Source organism: Branchiostoma belcheri, unplaced genomic scaffold (assembly GCF_001625305.1).
Source record: "Branchiostoma belcheri isolate BF01 breed outbred unplaced genomic scaffold, Haploidv18h27 scaffold41, whole genome shotgun sequence".
NCBI classification, from domain to species: Eukaryota; Metazoa; Chordata; class Leptocardii; order Amphioxiformes; family Branchiostomatidae; genus Branchiostoma; species Branchiostoma belcheri.
In genome coordinates this window covers 1,149,332-1,169,281 of record NW_017804032.1, presented here as the reverse complement: position 1 = coordinate 1,169,281, position 19,950 = coordinate 1,149,332, and the positions used below count along the sequence as shown (strand labels likewise).

The following is a 19,950-nucleotide window of genomic DNA, read 5'->3' as shown; positions in this document are numbered from 1 at the left end:
GCTTTGATTATATAAAAGGACAAAACCCCTAAAAATTTTGAAATTAGACCCAACTTTTAAAACTTTAATAGTCTACATGTATGCAAATCTCAATAGGTTTTAGCATTAATTTGGATGCTGATAACCAAGTTTATTTTTATTTTGGGGTTTCTTGGGGTCCCGGAGAAGGTCGTCAGATTTTTCATCTTTCAAAAGGGTTTTGTACTAGAAGTACTGTGTAGTTTCCCGTGTCTATGTACTAGTACTACCTACTATAGGAAGCAACATGTTTCCAGCAACATATCACTAGTAGGTAGCAGCACTTTGTTCCGCTTAGGCATCTCTTTTAACAGCTTTGCGGCAGAAGCAAAGGGCTAGGAAAACTTATGACCATTTCTGAACAAAAGACGGTACTTTCCGATTCCGACGGAACATGGCAAAATCCCAGAGGCTCGGGAGGGCAAAGCTTTAAATTTCTGGCAGGACTCGCAGCAAGCAAAATGGTGGAGAAGTTTTGGGAGTCCATACAACCTACAAAAACTGCGGTATGCTGGCAACGGTCCCATCCCACATCCCGGCCATGGGCTGTTGTGATGATGATGGTGGGTAGTAGTATGGTGGGAAGATTGCATGGGGTGTGGCCTCACCTTCCACTAGGTGCACGTAACGGCAGTTTGGTCGTTTGCAGTTCCCGGCCTTGAAGTCACGGCAGACGGGCAGCTGGTCCGTAGGCTGTGAACGAAGAAGGCAGGCCGAGGGAAGGAGACGAGAGATTACATTATAACAGTAGCGGAGGCCGTTGTATGTCTTTTTGTAATGACAACATCAGGGAATTCGCAACAATAAAATTGTACAGAGCACTAAAGACAAGACAACAGCACGACATGCACCAATCACAACAGTTGGTTACGTCAGGTGACCACATACCAATGTCACACGACCTAACCACCTGTAAGCTACTGCCATATTTGGGCTCCAGGAGTAACAGATACAAGGATGTGCAGAAGGGGCAAATCATACGCTTGGAGTGGGGGGAGGGGGTGTTTTAGACAATGTTAGCTTTAGCACCAGAGCCTACCACCAAGATTTGCGAATACATGTAAGTTTAGGGTGAGGGTGGGGGGCATTTTTCCTGACCCTTTATCCCATTAGTTTTGTTCCCTTCTGCACATGTCATTCATAAATGTAAAAAACAACATGGATCGTCAATCAGTTAATAATCAAAGGCAATATAATAATTGGAAAGAGCCAGGTCCCAAAATCAAGAACTGTCTTGGCAAGACATTGCAAGATTGAGGAGTTGAAGTTGCACAGGTGTCATCATTTTTTATCAAATTGAAGAGTGGCACTTAAAAAAACAACAGCTTCTTAGACCTGTGCAACATTAAGGAATCAATCCTCTCTCACCTCCTTTTCAGAAAAATTTCTCTTAGCAAATATTTTTTTCTCGTGTTTACCGAAGACCTTCAGTATACCAATGAAATGGTGTTCGTTTCTGTTTCCTTTCAAGGGTTTTGGTCTCTCTCTCTCCCAGCTTTGGTTCAATCCTGTGAATGTCTGCACGTTTGCCAAGTCTTCAGGTACTGGCTTTAGGCAGCAGAGTTTTCATGTACACTACTGCTCTGCAGCTCTAGTCACACAAGAACAGAAAACAGTTTGTAAAGACCAACTAAACTATGTGAAATGAAAACAGGGCCAACCTGGTTTTGTGCATTGAAGTAAGGAACATTGGAAGCTGCAGTGGCTGCACCAGCGGGAGCAGGGAGCATCATGGGAGCTATGCAGGGGGTATGTGATGCAACCATGGCAACAACAGTAAACAATGGCGGGCGGTTGGCGATCAAGCACAACGCACGCAGCATGCAAAGCAGGTGCATGGAAAACAATGGAGAAAAAGAGAGAGCATTAAATTAGAAACATGCAAAATATTATTACTAGGATAGACAGCGTTACGCTCTACAAGTTACGCCCCTTTCTACATAGTCATCACCCTGACCGACACTACGGTAAATTAGCTACAAATGTGCGCGTCTGAAAATAGTGAACATGATATTGCAGAAATACCACACTCAGCAACACTTGGGCAGATATGTCTAGTGACGGTTCTACATATAGCCTACTGCTGAAGAGCAATGAGAGAGCTACATGGCATCTTTCTATCAGACAGTGAAGTGAAACATTTACAAATACTGTGAAATAGCTTATTTGCTTTCATACAACAATACATACATTGGGAAAGGCAAAAGTAGGTAGGGAATCGTTCTAGGTCTACCAGACACTTAGGCTAACGGCATCGGAACGAGAAGCATGAACAACACAGGTGCAAGCCACATCACCAGCCGTAGAACAGCTCGCACAACATCAGTGCAACTCTTCTCATCAAAATCTTCAGTGACCCTCCCACCCTAAAATGGGCAGTAAAAGCTTTGATTTTCTCTGTGCCTTGAAAAACTTTTGTGCGAAATTTTGTTTTGAATATACAGAATTGAATGTCCCAGCTTTCGAAACAACTTTTGCTTGAAGTCATTTTGAAGTGAAGTTATTTACCCTTACCTTACTGTGTTGTCCCTTCTTAATCTGATTCAGATTTTCTTGAATGATTTTGGCAATGAATGACTTTTAGGCTTTTTGAGATGGGTGGTCATGTTTGCAGTGAAAAACTACATGTAACTGGTCAATCCTATTTGTGTCATATTTGAAACTATATTTTACTTTTTGTGAAATGTTGATACATACCTCAGAAAATTCATAGCTAACTGAATACATATAAATATTGTACGAGCTTGATTGAATTTTGTCAAGACTCCCTGAAGCTAGTTGATTTGGTAGTCTGGGGTTTGAATTTTGTGTCTCATTATCAGGAATGCCTACAGAGTTGCACCAGACCCTGTGCAAGTGGTCAGCAATACGTGGTGCAGCAAGAGGCATCATGGTGCAACACTGCACCCCGCCTACTGCCCAATGCGATCTGTCGTTTTTCGGGGGAGGGCGGAGCTCTTTCTGCCTGAGCTACCAGGCACCAGGATTGTGCGGAATGATGCGTGAGTTTTAGACAGCCGTGACAACGGTTAGAACTGGCAACACTGCATCTGCAGGTTGGCTATGTATATATATAAGTTTGTCGAGTGCAACTGCCAAACGAAGCGTAAAGTGGGAATCTGTGATGTCCTGACCCGTCCGTGGACCATGTGTGGCTTGATGGGATTGTTCGTGCTACCCGACGCACGCCGAACGTCAGACTCAGGGGGCAAACTCACGGAAGGCAGTACCCGTGGGGACAAAGGGCTGTTGGCCCTGCTGGAGTTGCATAGAGGCGATGGCTTGCTGGTACTGCGCGGCAAGTTGGGGGTTGTACAGTGTGCTTTTGTCCAGGGTGGGACGCTTGGCGTACGGAACCATGCCAGGTGGGAATCCCTGTGGGCGGAAGGAGGGGAGACGGTCATGAGAACAAACTTTCCATGTCAGAGGTCACAGGTCAAATGTCATCAAACCAATCCTTCATATGGTATGGGATTCAGATTGGCACTAGTGGAAACTGCCTTTCTTTTTGGTTGCCAAATTGTGTTAGTTGTTTGTTAATGTTAAAGGTTAGAGAATACATAAGCACGCACATTCCAGCTGTTTTGGCACAATCTAAAGGGCCTAGTGTCCTAAATTAGACTCAATACAAATCAACACTTGTTAATAGTTGAGATATAATACAATGCAAAATTCAGTCTTCAGATATGCTGGAAATGCGACAACACTCCTATTCTACTTTTCTAGGTCACTTTTGTGTAACTTGACTTTTGTTTTGCTCTATAAGGGAAAACAGTAGCGACAGGAGGTCAAATATATGAGTGATCTGGTAAAATGGATATAGTGAGATGGCTGACTTGGACAGGTAAGTTCTGGTTGGCAGTGAGTTAAAGTGGGTTGGTGGGGGAGGGGGGCAGGCGCATGCTACGCTGCTTAAATGTGGGGTGCAGGACAGACAGGTCAGTGCTAGAAACTCTCGGCTCAGTGCAATTGCATGGTGGAATGAATGCTACAAGCTTCAAAAGTGATGTTTTAGAAAGATTACATTCAGCATGAGTTTTCTTTGTTTTTACATAACTGTATTTGTATGTCGGATGCAAAATGAAGAGCCACATGCAGTCACCATTTTCAGGCCGAAACAAAAATTCCATTCTTTTCTGCAGCAGTTCTGTTTGTTTGGTTGTTGCGTATGTAAGTATCCTACATTAAATCAGGCACTAATGATTCTTGTTATATACAATATAATATATATATATAATACACAGGCTGTGCAATGTAGCTGGGATGTGCAGCTGGCAAATGAAAGGGCGGCCATTTCTGAAGATACCCACGACCATATTCTGATCGGCGCCTATGTTTCCTCTCCACTGAAGGTCACCCTGGTCACCTCCATCGTCAAGGTCAAAGCTATGACAGAGGACTGCCGGACTATTCTGAAGGAACACTCTCAGTGTAAGTTTTTAGGAAATATCAACACACAAAATACAGATCATCTGATATTACAAACTAAAAAAAAAAATTTGGAAGAGTCTATTCTGTGAACAAGGGGAGGCAGGGTACACCATACAGTTGAGAGGTAGCATGGCTGAGACATGTAGAACACAAGATATCAAACAGATCCATATTATACAGAACCTTACACCCTACCAACCCTTACATATAAGACTAGATCAAAAGTTACCCAAATTATTAACAGTGCGTTCAAAGTATTCGCCACTCCCCATGAATATTACTGTTCCACTTAATAACCACAACCTTACAACAAAATTCCAACGACATTAAACCTTACAGTCACATCGAAAACGTCTTCGGGTAAGATGTTAGACCAAACGATTTTTTTTTTTTTCGAACGACGACTATAGTACGTCTACGCTTCTACAAAACTAGGCAACATGCAAGCAAAGATAGATACCAGTAAGTCGTCCGAGGGGTCTCGGAGACGCTTCAGGCTTTGAACTTTGTCAGGCGTCTGCGTAATTAGTATGCGGAGCACATGATGGCAATGGGCCATAGGGGTTGCAGAGGCAAAACGATTTGTACAGCAAGCAGTGTGCAGCAAGCATCATGGGGAGAGATGGATAAAACAAAAACAGCAATTGGAATGCGGTAAAGAAAAAACGGCATGCAAGGCTACAACTAAACATGAAGACCTCGTTTCTTTTTCTTTTCTCAAATAACCATTACCCAGGTACAATGTACATTTTTACAATTGTATACATCAGTGGACAGTTTCACAAATTCTTTTAAGAACTTCTCAGATGAGAATCATCACAGGGAATGAAAGACTGGTTAATTTGTTGTAGGAAATCGAAATAGAGTTAGTCAAACATGTAGAAAGACAGAGAAACACTAAAGGTAATTTTAGATGAACAATTCTGCATCTGCTAGTTAGATTAAATTTTGTCCCCGCAAATTATTTTCTTGCAACTTGTAGAATACCATCAATGCATAAGATATTCAATTGATTGAATTGGAAGTACTGTGGAGACCAGGTACGAACCAGTAATGTTTGTCAGCAAAACTGCTTTGAGAGACCATAATTTACATGTATAGAGTAATAGAAAATGTTTTTAATCTAGTTTTGAGTACAAAGCCATAATTTCTGAAAGTCTCCACTGATCTGAAATAATTTTACATTACAACCTCCGAGCCTTGCATAGACCATCCAGTCAGTAAAATACAATTCACTATCATCTTAGGTCATAGAATGAATATACTGCACTATATGCAGAAATTGTACCACAGTTTAACACACAAAAATGCAGGAAAGAAATAGAAAATGGACAAAGTAATATGTTATATTCTATAATAGTATAATCACTGTGTATAAAACACAACTCACCATGTCTAAAGTCCCAAGAGGGCTCTGTGTCCAGGTTGTGCAAGAATGCAGCGCAAACTAATTAGTAAAGGTGCAAGTTGGACAGACTACAAGTGGTGTGAAAATCCCAGGGAAAACATGCAATTACAACATTCTACATTCTTCAGGTTAAAACATTAGTTAGTGCACAACCGTCAATCATGGAAGCAAGAAGAATGGACCGATCCATAGATTAGACATTGGGTATAATACAGTTCATGTAACAGTTACTGTTGCAATCTGGCATGTTTGCTAGAAAGCGCTTCATCAAACATTGGGAAGTGGTGTAGTACCCAGTTAAATTGCATCATACAATCCCTTCCCAGAACACTTCCTGGACATCCGTGAACTTGAAGGTCATAAAAACCCAAGATACTACCAGGAAGTCTGAAACCCAAAATATGTCCAGGAAGTCTGTAATCCTCGATTTTCAGTTTGGACTCCTTTTTGACAACATTTGTTTTGTAAAAGCTTGTACTTTTTTTTACCGCGTATAGAAAATGTACTGTTTTGATCAGAGGTGAAGCTTTCTAATGAAACAGTAAGGAGTCCCAAGTTTGTCCCCAGACCAATCCTGACCATCACAATTAGCAATTCAACCAATAACAGCATGGCAATTAGCAGTTTGACCAATGAGAAGCATGTTTGCAAAATCTTTGCATCCTTATATTTTTATTTTTCATTCTGATGCAGGTGTGCGGGGCTATGGGATCGTCCATCAGTGCCAAGCTTCTTGCTTCCACAAGTTCTCGACTATCGCAGATGAAGGTAAGGAGAAAATATCCACAGGACAATGAAAGAGCAGAGATGTAGAAGCAGGAGGAAGGGGAGGTCCTACCATGGCAGCTGCGGCCTGCTGTGCCTGGTGCTGAGCTGCCTTGATCTTGGCCTGCAGGTGGGGGGGTGGGTGGAAGTACTTGCATTTCTCCCGTGTGCAGCGACCCTTGATATAGTCCATGCACACTGTGACACAGTTGTCGGATGTGTCGACTGTTACCCCCTCGGTAGGGTGGGCATATTTACAGTCATTCTCTCCTCTTGTGCAGTTTCCACGCTGAAACTCACGGCAGACCTGCTCGTAGCACAACACAAGGACGAAACTTTTGTGTTGTTCACAATGGTGGATGTACATGCACCGGCAAAAAAGACATAGTGCCATCTCACATTTATACAGTCAACTTTCTGCTAACCTTTCTCATCAGTTTTACATTTATCTAAATTTAAAACATTTAGTTTGCATCTTCTTGTTGAATCTTATTAATTAAGGACTGTACAACATTTAGCTTTTAGTGTGCTATCATTTATACTTCCACACCCACTCAGAGCCTTGCTGCTACTGTAAATCATGAAACTTTTGCATTGGTTTTCTTTTCATGGTTTTCACAGTGACCTCACCACCTCAAATTCATGACACAACCTCATCACCACAGCAACAGTTTCACGCTTTACAGTACACAGGAAGGTTGGGCTCACCTCCAGTCTGTCAGTGCGAGCAATCTTCGCTGGAAGCACTGCAGGAGCACTGGCCCCAGGCACTAGCGGCACGGCACTTGGAAACGGAACCTCCGTGGGCACCAGCCCCACCGATGAAGGTGCCATCGGGTTCAAGTACGGATTAAAGGCTGCGGCAGCCTGAATGTTGTTGAACTGCGGGGTGGCCTGCTGCGAACAGAAGAACAGAAAGATAAGACTGAGGATGAAGCATGACACTTTTTCATTGGTTAGTACAGGTTTGGGAAATGTAGCTTACTACAAAGGCTCAAGTTCATAGCCGAGCACACCAGGTCACCCCTACTCTTCTCAAGAAGTGTTTTTGTTCTTTTACATACAGACGTTTGACGTCATATACTCCCTCATACATACATGGGACTGCTGGCTTTATGGCCCCATTCAAAATGACAATATGACTCTACATCTTTTCCTGGGCACAAACCCAGGCCGCCCTTGGCTCTGCGCAACTTGAACCAGATGTGCCCGGTATCACGAGTGCACAACCCTCTACATCACGAACAGGAGGCAACTTAAACTACTACCACCTGAAGGTGACAGGGTCAGATTCTTCATCAAACCGGCTTTCTGAAGTCTGATTGTGGCCGACAGAATTTACAGCGGCAGCGCGGGGAATGGCGCTGAACTTTCCCGGGCACCCTGGTGGGGGCTGGAAGGAAGGAGTCCAGATTTACGCACTTCCACACAAAGGGCAAAGGTCAGGTTCTTCATCAGGCTGGATGTGTCTCACCTGACCTGCTGGGGGATTTACTTGATGGTGGGGAGGGCCGACGGGTCATATGGAAGATCGCAAGGTTAAGTTTATATGGCACAGGTCACCGCAGGCTCTAGTTAGGGTCAAAGTTTGATAGGATTACCAGAAGCACCTGGGGTTAGGTGATGGACAGGTTTTCTTGCCATTTCAGTACATTTCAAGTTGTAATGAAAATATTGCCCTGAAATGAAGTTTTGACATGGTTCCATAAGAAATTGATTGATCTAAGAACCATCAAGTTGACTGCCTAAATTTATAAAAATGTAGGAAAAAGAATCAGATATCACATTACATTTTTTGCACCATATCTACATACAAGTTACAATGTTGAGAAGGGAAAAATGGGGCTTCCCCTTTTATATTGATAGAATTTTTTTCAATCAGAATATTAATCAGAATTTGACTTTTAGCGTCATTGTGATACGCTGGTCCATAACTTTTCAATTACTCATCAGAGTCTCGTAGATTAGAGTCTAATGAGTGATTTAGACTTTTTTGTCCATCACAAATGATTGTACCCTTTCTCAATTTTGTTTCACAAAATTCCTTTCACTGCAGATTAACCCTGTTTTGATGTCATGCAAATTGACGTAATTACCTTAAATTGTCAAAAAGATCTGTATAACTGCCTGTTCTAATAACGTTAGGCAAATGGCAGATTCCCTTTTCATAGATAAAGCTCTAGCCTTTGTATACATATTTATAACATTACAGACCACATTTCCGTCTGGGACATGTCCCAGTCTCCGTAAGCAGCGTTTTTCAGGCATGTTAAGGTAATCACGGCACAAAAGACGACAATTGATAATTACTTGGGGAGCACATTAGCCTGATGCTCTCCATCCCTTACACAAGCCCCTACTGTGTACGTTTCAACTTGATTGCGAGCAGACAATGTGACTGTATTCCTCCTGGCTTCATCTTATTTCCTCCATCGATTTCTGTATAATGGGAGGAGGAATTCAAAGGGCGGCCAGTAAAGCCCGAGCTTTAGATGGTGCTGTGGGGCCGTCCGGGCAAAACCCTCCTGATCTGTCTGTCCATATTGTTCGCCGGCTGCGTATTGACCCGGCCTGATTGTGTGGAAATGGGGAAACGTTCGCCACTTTAGCTATTCATCTCGGACCCTAGCCTCCCGCCGCCCGACTCAAATCACACATCGACTCCTATCGATTATGCCTCACCATCCAGGCCGAAATGGACATCTATTCCCGCAAATTTGCTCATTTTTGATGAACAATAAAGATTTTTGGGAGAACTAATCTGGGGATGGCCCCCCGGGACCGGTGCTGAAATGCATTAGGGCCTGCTGGTGAGTAAGAGGAACGATTACAGCTTAGAGGGGAGGGTGATTTGCTAATGAATTCATCAATGCCTGGCTGTGTTAACTACACCGATCTGGGGAGCGAGGCATCATTTTACATTTGTTAGCCGAAATTGGCCAAAATATGGACCCATGCCGTGTTGCTCGTGAGTCATATCATGTAATGGGATGAGATTTGACACAAATGGACCTCGGACGTGTGCGACAGGGGCGTCTAGACAAGTGTCTGTCTGCGCCCGTCTGCCGCAGGTTGGGACAAATCCTCCTCACATGCACGCCTCATGTGGACCGCATTCTACCGACCTCTGCCTAACAGCAGACGTAGGGTCAGGACTGTTTAACATAGTCCTTACAACAAACATTATTCAAGGATGTCACACTATAGTACGTTTCCTGTCACTTCCTGCAGCAGTACTGACAGTTATGCATCAACAACACTTCACACACCACACCCAGCTTTCTCTCAGTTTAGTATAATAAGCAATCAGAATCCAACCATACCAACCATACACAAGAAAACTTCTACTCAAGCAACCGGATGGATTTTGAAAACTGTCAGATATTTCAATTACCATCCACTTTTTGTCAGTAACTAACAGAATCTGTAGTTGAACCTGTCAGGTTATGTCAGGTATTTATCCCAAAACTATGAATTGATTGTGAAGACAATACCAGTAATACAGTAACATCTTCAGTCTTTGTAGTTGTAACTTACAGATGTTATGCTTCTAATGCGCTGTAAGAAGCTTTCTAAGGACATTCCCTCAAGTCTGAATCCAAGGCATCTGATGTTGGATGTTACCATAAGTGATGCATTATGAAGAACTGGGGGTACTCACAGGGGCCTAGATTTGATTGCCGTCATTAAGTAGTTAGAGACCTTCTGTGTCCCCAGTCTAAACTCAGCATCTCTGTCTGCACCTGCTATCCAAAGTCGTTACAACGCCCATCTCTGGATACATGTACTTGTAAACTAGCTGATACAGATAGATCAGTGGCAGTGATGCGTGCGTTTTATTGCAGAACTATCCTTTGGGGGATAGAAATTCTCCAGTGTTTTACACATGGCTATGTGTCAAACCTACCCGAGCGGGCATCTCTTCAAGCTGGCCACTTGGCCATAACAACCACCATTCCCGGTGTATGTTACTGATCATTACCCTATGATAGCTGCAAGAAACCCTAGGAATAGACATGTTGTCCACAATGAAGTCTCAGCCAAATTGCCTCCCTGAAACAGGTGTTGTTTGTATGCAGGACATGTCTGATGTAACCATCCATGCTTTTATCCTCCATGCTTGTAATTGTGCCTATCTGCTGAAACCCTTTCACACTCACTTCACAGGCTAATGCGCTCCTCATCATAGACAGAGACACGCAAATTTCTCCAAAATCTCTCCAAACAGGTGTCAACCGACATGAATTTGTGGAGTTCGTTGACCTCCCCCTTCCCCGACCGTCTGCATCACAGAGCATTAGCAGAAATTTTCCATCCCGGTTGAGAGCTGTACTAGGCAATTGATCACACCTCCATCCCGTAATGGAAGCCACTACATGTGGAGCTGTTTTTGCAGCCGTCAAGGCTGGGGCTTAAATAATGGCGGCATGGCCTTGACATGGTGTCTACATGCGTCCCTGCATTTCGTGTGTGCAAACGACGCCCATCCTGTTGGCCTGTCCATTTTCACCACACTTGGCCTGTTTTGGGGACGCCTGTACTTGATAGGAACACAAACAGCCCTTCCTACTTCACAGCAAAACCCCAACACTATAGTACCAGGAAATGAATCTTATGTTTGTTCAAAAGCTGGTGGAAATTTGCCCCCCTGGCATCGACAGCATGCAGCTTATATTACTTTGTGAATCTCAACCGTCCCGATCTCAGTTCTACCTTTATCAACTAAGCTCAGATACTATGACGAATATGGGAGGATTTAGGACATGTGTCGGCGCCCAAGGCCAGGACAAAATTTATGCTACAGTCCCCTGTTAAAATGTCAATGATACTCGGGTCCATGAATAGAGGTTATACCCCACAGCTGAATAGTTATTGATATTAATGTGTATTCCTGTGACCCAGACATTAAAACATCCCAAAACACGAGAGATGATTCCAGATAGCAAGCCTACATTCTCAGTAGACTACTAAAAATTATTTGCTCCAAGCAAAAATACACAAGAAAGCCCTCTCCATTATTTACTACATGTCCTCCATACCAAGGCCATTGAATCAGGTTAGGCTGTTTGTTTTTGAAAGGGATACATATGTTGTCCTTGTGTCGGCCCCAGATTCGGTGACAATTCCTTTCACTCCAGTTCCACACCAGGGATTCCCTTTGTCCCTTCCATTAGAAACCCATCCGAGGTGTAAAAAAGCGAGGACAGATCGAAACGGAAATGAGCGAATCGTTGTGTAAACCCGCAGCAGGCGGTGACCTCTGATTGCACTTGTTATCTCCTCCTGAGACTGTCATATTTGAAAAATACTCGGGGCTCAAGAATCAAGTGCAGCGATCAAATGTTCTGATTCTACCTTGCAGGCATACATCCACCCTGCTCCATCACTACACATCCAGAATCCCCCAGAACATTCCCATCCCGCCCGAACTCCCTTCATCAAAATCAATATAAAGACTAATGAATATCCCAGACAGCCTACCTCTAACTGAGTCGCACAGGTAAAACACACATTCAGTTTTCCTCCCCCAGCCTATAAAATGCTCGATTTCTCCACATGACACAAAAAAAATCCATTCCAGCAAGAAAGGCATTACACGTTGACGTATAGCATGTAACAGTAATTCCTACCTTCATGTTATACACATAGTATGCCAAGTCCAGCGCCATGGCTGCAAGAATGTCTGTCTCTCAAAAGGTTTTTCCCCAAGTAAACAGCCTTTCCGTCTGCGCGCCTGAATCTGTCAGAGTGAGAGAGCCTGCGATGTGATCACGCCAAGAGTCGGGTAGTAATCTGCCGTCTGGGGACCTAGCTCCCATACAAATGTGCGCTCAGACTACCAATTCCTTGATGATCCCTGCATAATGATGGCCGCTGGAGCTGGGGAGGCAGGGAGACTCTGGGAAGGCCTGCACGTTCTGCCACTATTCGCCCAATGCCACAGGTGTTAGCTAGGGTCCACCCCAAAATAAAATGGCCATGAAACAAGCAATTAATCTGTGCCTCTCATCAGGCAGACAGGCGGAGCTAGCGGCCTGGCTGGAAGGGAACAGATGCATGTGAACAAGGCCCCATAGCTATCTGGTTCCAGGTCACTGAAGACAGACATAGTCTAGAACATGGGACACTCTGGGACATAACAGGCAGGTATGGAATGGAGCTCTCCAATTGGTAGACTACTTAAGCGTATTGATTTTTCCTTTCTTCTGATTGGCGGGGGTACAGCAAGGGCCCTCTGGCCTAGCCTACCACTTTCGAGGAGTCCTGAATGCTTATTTTGTCTGGAGTGCATTTACCTTTCAACCCTAGCTTATCTGCTCTAAATAACAGCCATCCATTTTAACTATTGATTTTCTTAGGGTTTTCATATGGCAACTGTTGTCTTGTACAATACAAAGTACACTAAAAAGAACCTGGGCATGACGACTTTGAAGTGGCACCATTTTAGAAGCCAAGAGTCAAAGCTCAAACAACCAGCCAATATTTAACAATAAATTATACATGTCCCAAACTACTCTATATTAATATCCTAAATGTCAACTCTTCTAAAAGTGCCGCAAACTTTTAAGACAGCCCACTGACTTTTGTATGCTGGAAAATTAAAATTATGCCATAGGTTCTGCACCTGTGCATATGAATATGATATTCCAGATAGTATTGCAAAGGCCTTATCAGTCAGAAGCCTGGAGGAAAACGTTTTTGTCTCTCAACCTTGTCGCCTTTCGCCCTCACAGAGATGCAAACGTATGACATGGTACTGTGTAACATGTGATGACAGATGCATGAATGATCATACTATCTAACTCTGCATGTCCCCTAGCTCTTGAGGTAGGGACACCTAACAAACCCAGACCAACAAGAGTTGCAATGGGATCACTTTTATACCTGTCTTGACAGTTATCTTGTCATGTCATTTTAAGTTAGCAACTTGCTATGTGTTGGATATTTTTTTACCAACAATTGTATAGGTTTTCTCTGTATCAGAATGTGAGAGTTGTAAAAAGGTGTGCTAACTACCTTGCAAATCGTATTGTCATTGTGTGGACAGCATTATTAATAGAGGGGAAATGTTTAATCACTGAAGGTGACCCAGATATCAGAGAGCAATTTACAAAAAAATGTAAGTCATCAGTCACTATGATTGACAGCTTATCATCCACCAGTGCTAATCATTCTGGAATTTCCAGGCCGGGGAATTTCCCCTCATGTAACGTTACAAACATGTGCATATTACGATGTTGTTAATCTCATTAAAACGGGAATTTAAATTGCTACCGTAAATGTCCTAACTCAGAATGGACTGATTTTCCAACACATGGTGGATAAAGGTACAAAGTTGGTTTTTCATATTCTTAGAAAGACAACACTTAAAGAAATTGCAAATTACAATATACAAAAGGGGTTCCTGGCATATAAACTGGAGATATATAGCTGGATCCATCTCAGTATTCCAATAGATCAATGAAATAGAGAAGGCTAAAGTGTGTCTGACAGAGAGATGAATTTCCACCATAAAATGTTCAGAAACGGCAATAAAAACTCAGCAAAATTATGGTCTGCAATATGATATGACCTTTTCGAAAAGTCAAGTCGCACCCCTACACAGCTAGTAGCAGAAATGGACTGTGCAGTGTCTACATGTGGAGAAAAACATATAGGTACTTTTCTGCATCACATGTGCTTAATGAGGCATAACGATTAATAACAAGGGATTAGGATGATGGGTAATGATTAGTCACTCCCCTTCCCCTGCCAACATGGCCACTGTTACTACTGGTTTCACAGTCTAGTGGATCTGCAGATGAGGACAAGGATTCACACTACATGAAGGGACGGTTTTGCTACATAGTACATACAATTTGTCTGGACAGGATTCTGCTTTATATTGTTGACCTTGTAATAATTAATCTTTGTTCAGGTTTTTTTCCCTACTTTCTCATTAAGATTTCCACAGTAGATAGCTTGCTGAGACTAGTATGATTTACCAATTATAGATGTAAGGTCCAGGACAGAAAAGAGCGATATTGGCATCACTCCCAGGATGGCAGTATTGTTTTGGGCGGTGCTACTTTATGCTGGGTTTAAAAAAAATTAGATTCCAGACTTACATGTAGAAGGATGGTGTGATAGTCAAGTAAGTGTACATTATTCCTTTGTATGACTAGCAGTCCAGTTGCATGAAGGGCATTACGTGTATAGTGTACATCACTCTTCACAGTTCCAATACAAAAATCCCACTTTCTTGTTTCTCCATACGGATTTCACTTCCCATTTTTCCATGGAGAAAATACATGTTCTATCCCGTGTAGTCCCTGGGGGGCCATCAGACCGGGGGTGGTGCCGTCCTCTCCAGCAGACGTGTCCAACTCTGATGACACCTCCCTCCGTCATCCATCAGAATTCTGACAGGACATACGTTCACCTTGGAAATAAAGCTGTCGGCCACCACTACAACGCAATAAATATGATCTGACCGCTTTGACCTTGCTGTATTTTAGTTCCAGTTGGAAATGTGTTTTTCTAGAAGCACCCGATGACTCAAAACAGGCATGACAATTCATTTTACTCTCCTCACCTCCTCCCATGTACTAATCCGGAGGTACGACTTCCAGTTTTGCTGGTGTGACTCAGGCTCACATGTCTGTCTAGTTAAAACATTACAGCAGAGATCCTTGCTTGCTGTATTTAAGTTCCAGTGGAACACGTTTTACTAGAGGCATCCAATGACTCAAGCAGACATGACAATTCATTTTACTTTCTCTAGCTGTAACCCATGGACTTCCAGTTTCGCTGGTGTGACTCAGGCTAACGTGTCTAGTTCAAACATGACAACACAAGTTGTGGCTTGCTGCAAACAGTGACGTCAGTTTACGCTTGAGGCACTATTTGATTTTGAAACTTCTCCCTGATATTCTCATCGGAACACGTCACTGATATAACTCAGGACATGTTACCGTTATAACGTCCAATATCCCTGCTTGCTCCCAGTCTCGCTCGAATGAGTCAGCCTGTACATCGTGGTGACTGTACAGCGGATCAATCGCAAACGGCAACAGCATCATTCAGCCGTCAGCCCCTTTTTTTACATCAGCCCTTTTTTGCTGTCCATCACGATGAGGATTGGCAGGGGTGATGCATCAAGGACTTGTCCCTGCCACCTCCATCCTCTTTCATCCCTACTGATAATAACTCAACATCCCCCTTCTATTAACCCCCATTTCTCATGAAATGAATTACAGCAGGGCATGAGCAGCTTTCACCCTTTATCAGAGGGTCATCGAGAAAGCTGTCATTCTGCAGTAGCAGAGGCAGACGGATCTGTCTGTGTCTCAGTGTTTAGTACACCTGTCACTTTCCAGGTCTGTGTAGGCAGACTCTCTTTTAGCTTTTAGTGTAGCCAGCAGTTCCTGGATGCAAACTTTTGCTTCAGTGTTGCTGTGTAGTTTGCTCTTACAACTGTACTGTGGGTAGGTCTTGATGAGACCTGGAAATGATTAGGTTTCAGGACACCTCGCAGATTGTTTCATTGAACCAAGTCCAGTTTCTCTCTCTCATACATGAACATTGTATATGTATTGCATTAGGAAAGATTGATTATAACGTCAGGTATGCACAGCAGCAACATGTAAAACAGAGGTTCTTCTTAGGCAACAAGGAATAAAAACCAAATTGGGGTTTTATGCTGGATTAAGTTGAAGATAAAGACCGGCTATTTACAATCATTATTCCTCTCATTTTCATGACTGTGATTCTACGATATCCCTTGGAGAGTTTACTATGAGCAAGCAGTAATGTCTAATTTGTCTCAGTGTAACGATTGGTAAAACCCTAATTTTTCATGGCCTATAAATAGCATCAGCATCTTTGTTACATATTCATGTACATGAAGATGTGTAGTGTAAAAGAATTATATGAAGTTGAGAAAAAACATTTTGACGTTTATGTATATATGGTTTCTGTTTGAAATCTGACTCCATCTCATTTGCTAAGTTGCCTACATTGTGTAAGCCTCTTGGATGCCAGGTCAGCTTTTAATGTCTGACCTAATTATTTTTGTGTCCATCCAATTTCGTTCTCAGAAATGAAATGACACGACTAACAACTTCTTATGACCTGAAGCTTTATGTGGTTTAACCCAGGCATGGTTATGGTGAGGTTTTGCTTAAGTTTATGTCCAAAGGTTGCTCATGTGCAGGCAGTTGTGCCCCCCTCCCTCTCCTGTCAGGGCTACAGGTGTCAAGAAGGTTGCCACATACAATGTATGACCTCATTGTGTCTCTTACTAACTGTCTCAAGCTACTTGGTCTTTACTTCACCCTGATGGTATTATTTATTTGGCCTGCCCTTAGCCACATGTGACTGTCAGTAGCTGATCTGTTACTGACAGTCTTGTTTCAGTAACATTTCAGCAAGCCTTCTCTTGTCTTATGTTTTAGTTACTAGGCTGAAGTGAGCCAACAAACACAGTTAAGTAATGCAAAACCAGGGCTGTCTCCAGGACCCATACCTCAAAGTACCCCTGATTCAATTATGTATACATCTGCAACTATATAACTTTATGTGGCCTTTGAACTGCTGTTAAATCAATCTACATGTAGCTGTAACTTTTGACCTGTTTTGCTAGCTTCAATTTGACCTTTATCCTGACTAAAAAAGAACCTCGAACTGCTCAACTTGACCTTTGACTTTCAACCTCCAAACTATGTGTTGGCTCACATATCTAACTTGATTCTAACAACTATAGCCCTGCTCAGTCAATGGGATGGGTGGCCTATTGTGGATTACATTGAAAAGACTTTTTGAGAGACTAGAATAAGGATCACTATACAGTTAAGAACTTGATTATTCATCCAGTGGCCCTATTGAAGTGGTCCTGGATTGAACATCAAACCAGAAATTAGGCCATACTGGAATTAGTCCTGATGAAACACAACTCCCTTAAGATGCTTGATCTGATCTACACTCAATGTTTATGTTAATAAAAACTATTTGGGGCACACTTTTATGTGGAGCTTGCTCAATGTAGATCATCTAAGGGCTTCACAGAGAAAATTTCATTGACTGCAAATTATTAGATTATGGCCAGGTCTATATGGACCTACAGCTGTTACAATGGACAGACAAATTCTTCTGTGAAAAAATAAAAATTGTTTTCTTCTACACTTAACAGCATCAGGACCAGGTCAGACTGATTGGACTACAAAAAGGCCCTAATAATTTCTAATGGAGTTAAGGATTGATCTCTATTCAGGTCAAATTTGTCAGATGTTTTGGTCCAGTGCCCTTTGATTTCAGACACGTAGTCATTACTAAAATTGCAGTAAAATGCCAGAGTGAATAAAGAGCACTGCTCATCAAAGTTTTCTCTTGTCAGATATTCCCCGAGCCCTGTAGTTTGCCCTGACGAGGTTAGTTTGCTGCGTCACGACAGCCAGCTTTTCTTGTACAAAACAACACGTAGACAAAACGGCGCCGGGAAACTAGAGAAATGTGATCAACGTTCTATAAAGTTGACCGCAAGATCTGCTGGGAGTTAAGTTCCCTGACACCACTCTCTTCTAACCTTACCTTACCTACTTTTGGGAAATCTCACTCTAATGTATTGTCCGCTTTACTGTCTACATTCATAGAATACTTCTAGGCTGCTGTTGACTATGCTAGTAGATTATTGATGAAATACTGAAAGACAGTCAGAGAAAAAGGTGAAATATGTTAATGTTGTTAGAGCTTTATTTGGGTTTTATTGGTAACTGTTGGTATATTCATGAGGGACTCAATATATGAGAATCATAATATTATCTATCATCATAGCACTGATTATTTTCAAATATTTGATATGCAGTAATCACATAGGTATGCAACAGGTATAGTTTGTTTGGGATCAGTCCTGTTGCTAAGAGATTGTTATGATTTTTTTTTCATAAGCATTGGCTGTAATAACAGAAAGTCAACTTACTTCCAAATTGGTATTCCACTGATATCCCCAGAGTTTCAGGTACTGATCCTATGAGCAAATCATACAACAAAATGAAGAAATTAGTCATGGGGAGAGGAAGCTTTTTTTCTTAGCTTTAAAAGTCAGTGTCAGAGGGTCGTCTCTTCAGTCTTAAGCTGTCCTTTGACAGGCCAGTGGCTTGTCATTTAGGGAGCATCTTTGAGAAAAAGGAAGGGTATCGTTGAAGATGAATTCTATCTTCCCACAATCTTCCGTCAAATGCCATTGAAATGCATCAACATGTTCACACATCAATTCTGAATACCATGTTTCAGCTGAATCATGAAAGGAGAAAACCGTACATGTCTAAACCTTGCTTGTGTTTTAATTTTGAAGTATCAGATGCTATAGTATACTCTGTGATTTGGTGTTACATTGCTGCACCACACATGGCACCTCATGTTTCATTCACAGCAAGGAAATTGATGGATACAAAACAAATCCTAATTAAGGTAAATTAGACACAAGGGAGGGGGATCCTTCAATTAATATTCAATTGCTTTGGTCACTTGTATTCCACCGAAGGCCTTGCGGCTGATTACTATTCTACAGCATTCGTTCTGGATTTAAATCATTGTTTGATTACTCCATCTGTGTCTTGTGTTCATTTTGTCATGTCTGGAAGTCTGGAGGGCTTATTGGGGGAGTGTCAGTCGGCAGGACTCCAAATTTTGTAGATTATACCGGCAGTTATTTAATTGCATACATAATTGATTAAACACCTCCTGGCAATAGATGTAATATAAAAACTCATCACTAGTCTTGGAGCATTTTGTCTGGAACATTTCTTGTGAGGCTTGTAATATTCCCTTCCACCAAAGTAAAAAAAAAATGTATAATGGGTGACCTCAGACTTAGGACGAAGCATAATCATGCTTTTTCTAGTAGTGCAATGTGTCTTTGCAATGTGTCTTTGCTTTCTTTGCTCGCGTTTATAACCAAGCACACTGGGTCATCCCTACTCTTTTTGCAAAAAGTGTGTTGGGTTCTTTTACATTTTTAACTTCTTAGCCATAGCTTAAGGGACATGTGAAGATATAGTAATAATATACTAGTATGCCATGTGACATCTAACTCTGCTTTCATCGACATAAGGTATGGACTGTAGTGTTAGTCAAAACATCCTACACAAGGATTTAACAGGTAGCTGTGCAGGTACCTGTATTTATTTTAGGATGACCTGGCCAGATCAGGCTTGTAAGGAACACTTAGGAAGTAACCTCACGTCATAGGCATGTGTGGAATGACTTTGTAGCTTGAGCTGGTAATGTTAAGTGTAAGGCAATGTTTGAGCCAGTCTGAAGTTTTTTCCCCGACATCTCAATTTTGTTTT

The 19,950-nt window shown here is 42.2% G+C and overlaps 1 protein-coding gene across 23 annotated transcripts in view; it reads right to left on the bottom strand.

The window, feature by feature from the left end:
* The window catches only part of LOC109477773 (muscleblind-like protein 3), a 134,397-nt gene that overhangs the window by 4,330 nt on the left and 110,117 nt on the right, over positions 1 to 19,950 (bottom strand). For 11 of the 23 annotated variants that reach the window (XM_019779143.1, XM_019779135.1, XM_019779138.1 and 8 more), the window contains 8 exons: positions 18,579 to 18,626; positions 7,331 to 7,519; positions 6,696 to 6,929; positions 5,840 to 5,863; positions 4,910 to 4,966; positions 3,237 to 3,393; positions 1,680 to 1,756; positions 627 to 711 (listed from right to left, as the gene is read on the bottom strand). In XM_019779143.1, coding sequence (XP_019634702.1) covers positions 627 to 711; positions 1,680 to 1,756; positions 3,237 to 3,393; positions 4,910 to 4,966; positions 5,840 to 5,863; positions 6,696 to 6,929; positions 7,331 to 7,519; positions 18,579 to 18,626 — 871 coding nt within the window. Of the gene's footprint in view, positions 1 to 510; positions 712 to 1,498; positions 1,610 to 1,679; positions 1,757 to 3,236; positions 3,394 to 4,909; positions 4,967 to 5,839; positions 5,864 to 6,695; positions 6,930 to 7,330; positions 7,520 to 18,578; positions 18,627 to 19,950 lie in introns of those variants that run through there. The other 12 variants (XM_019779147.1, XM_019779145.1, XM_019779146.1 and 9 more) reach the window with 12 other exon arrangements.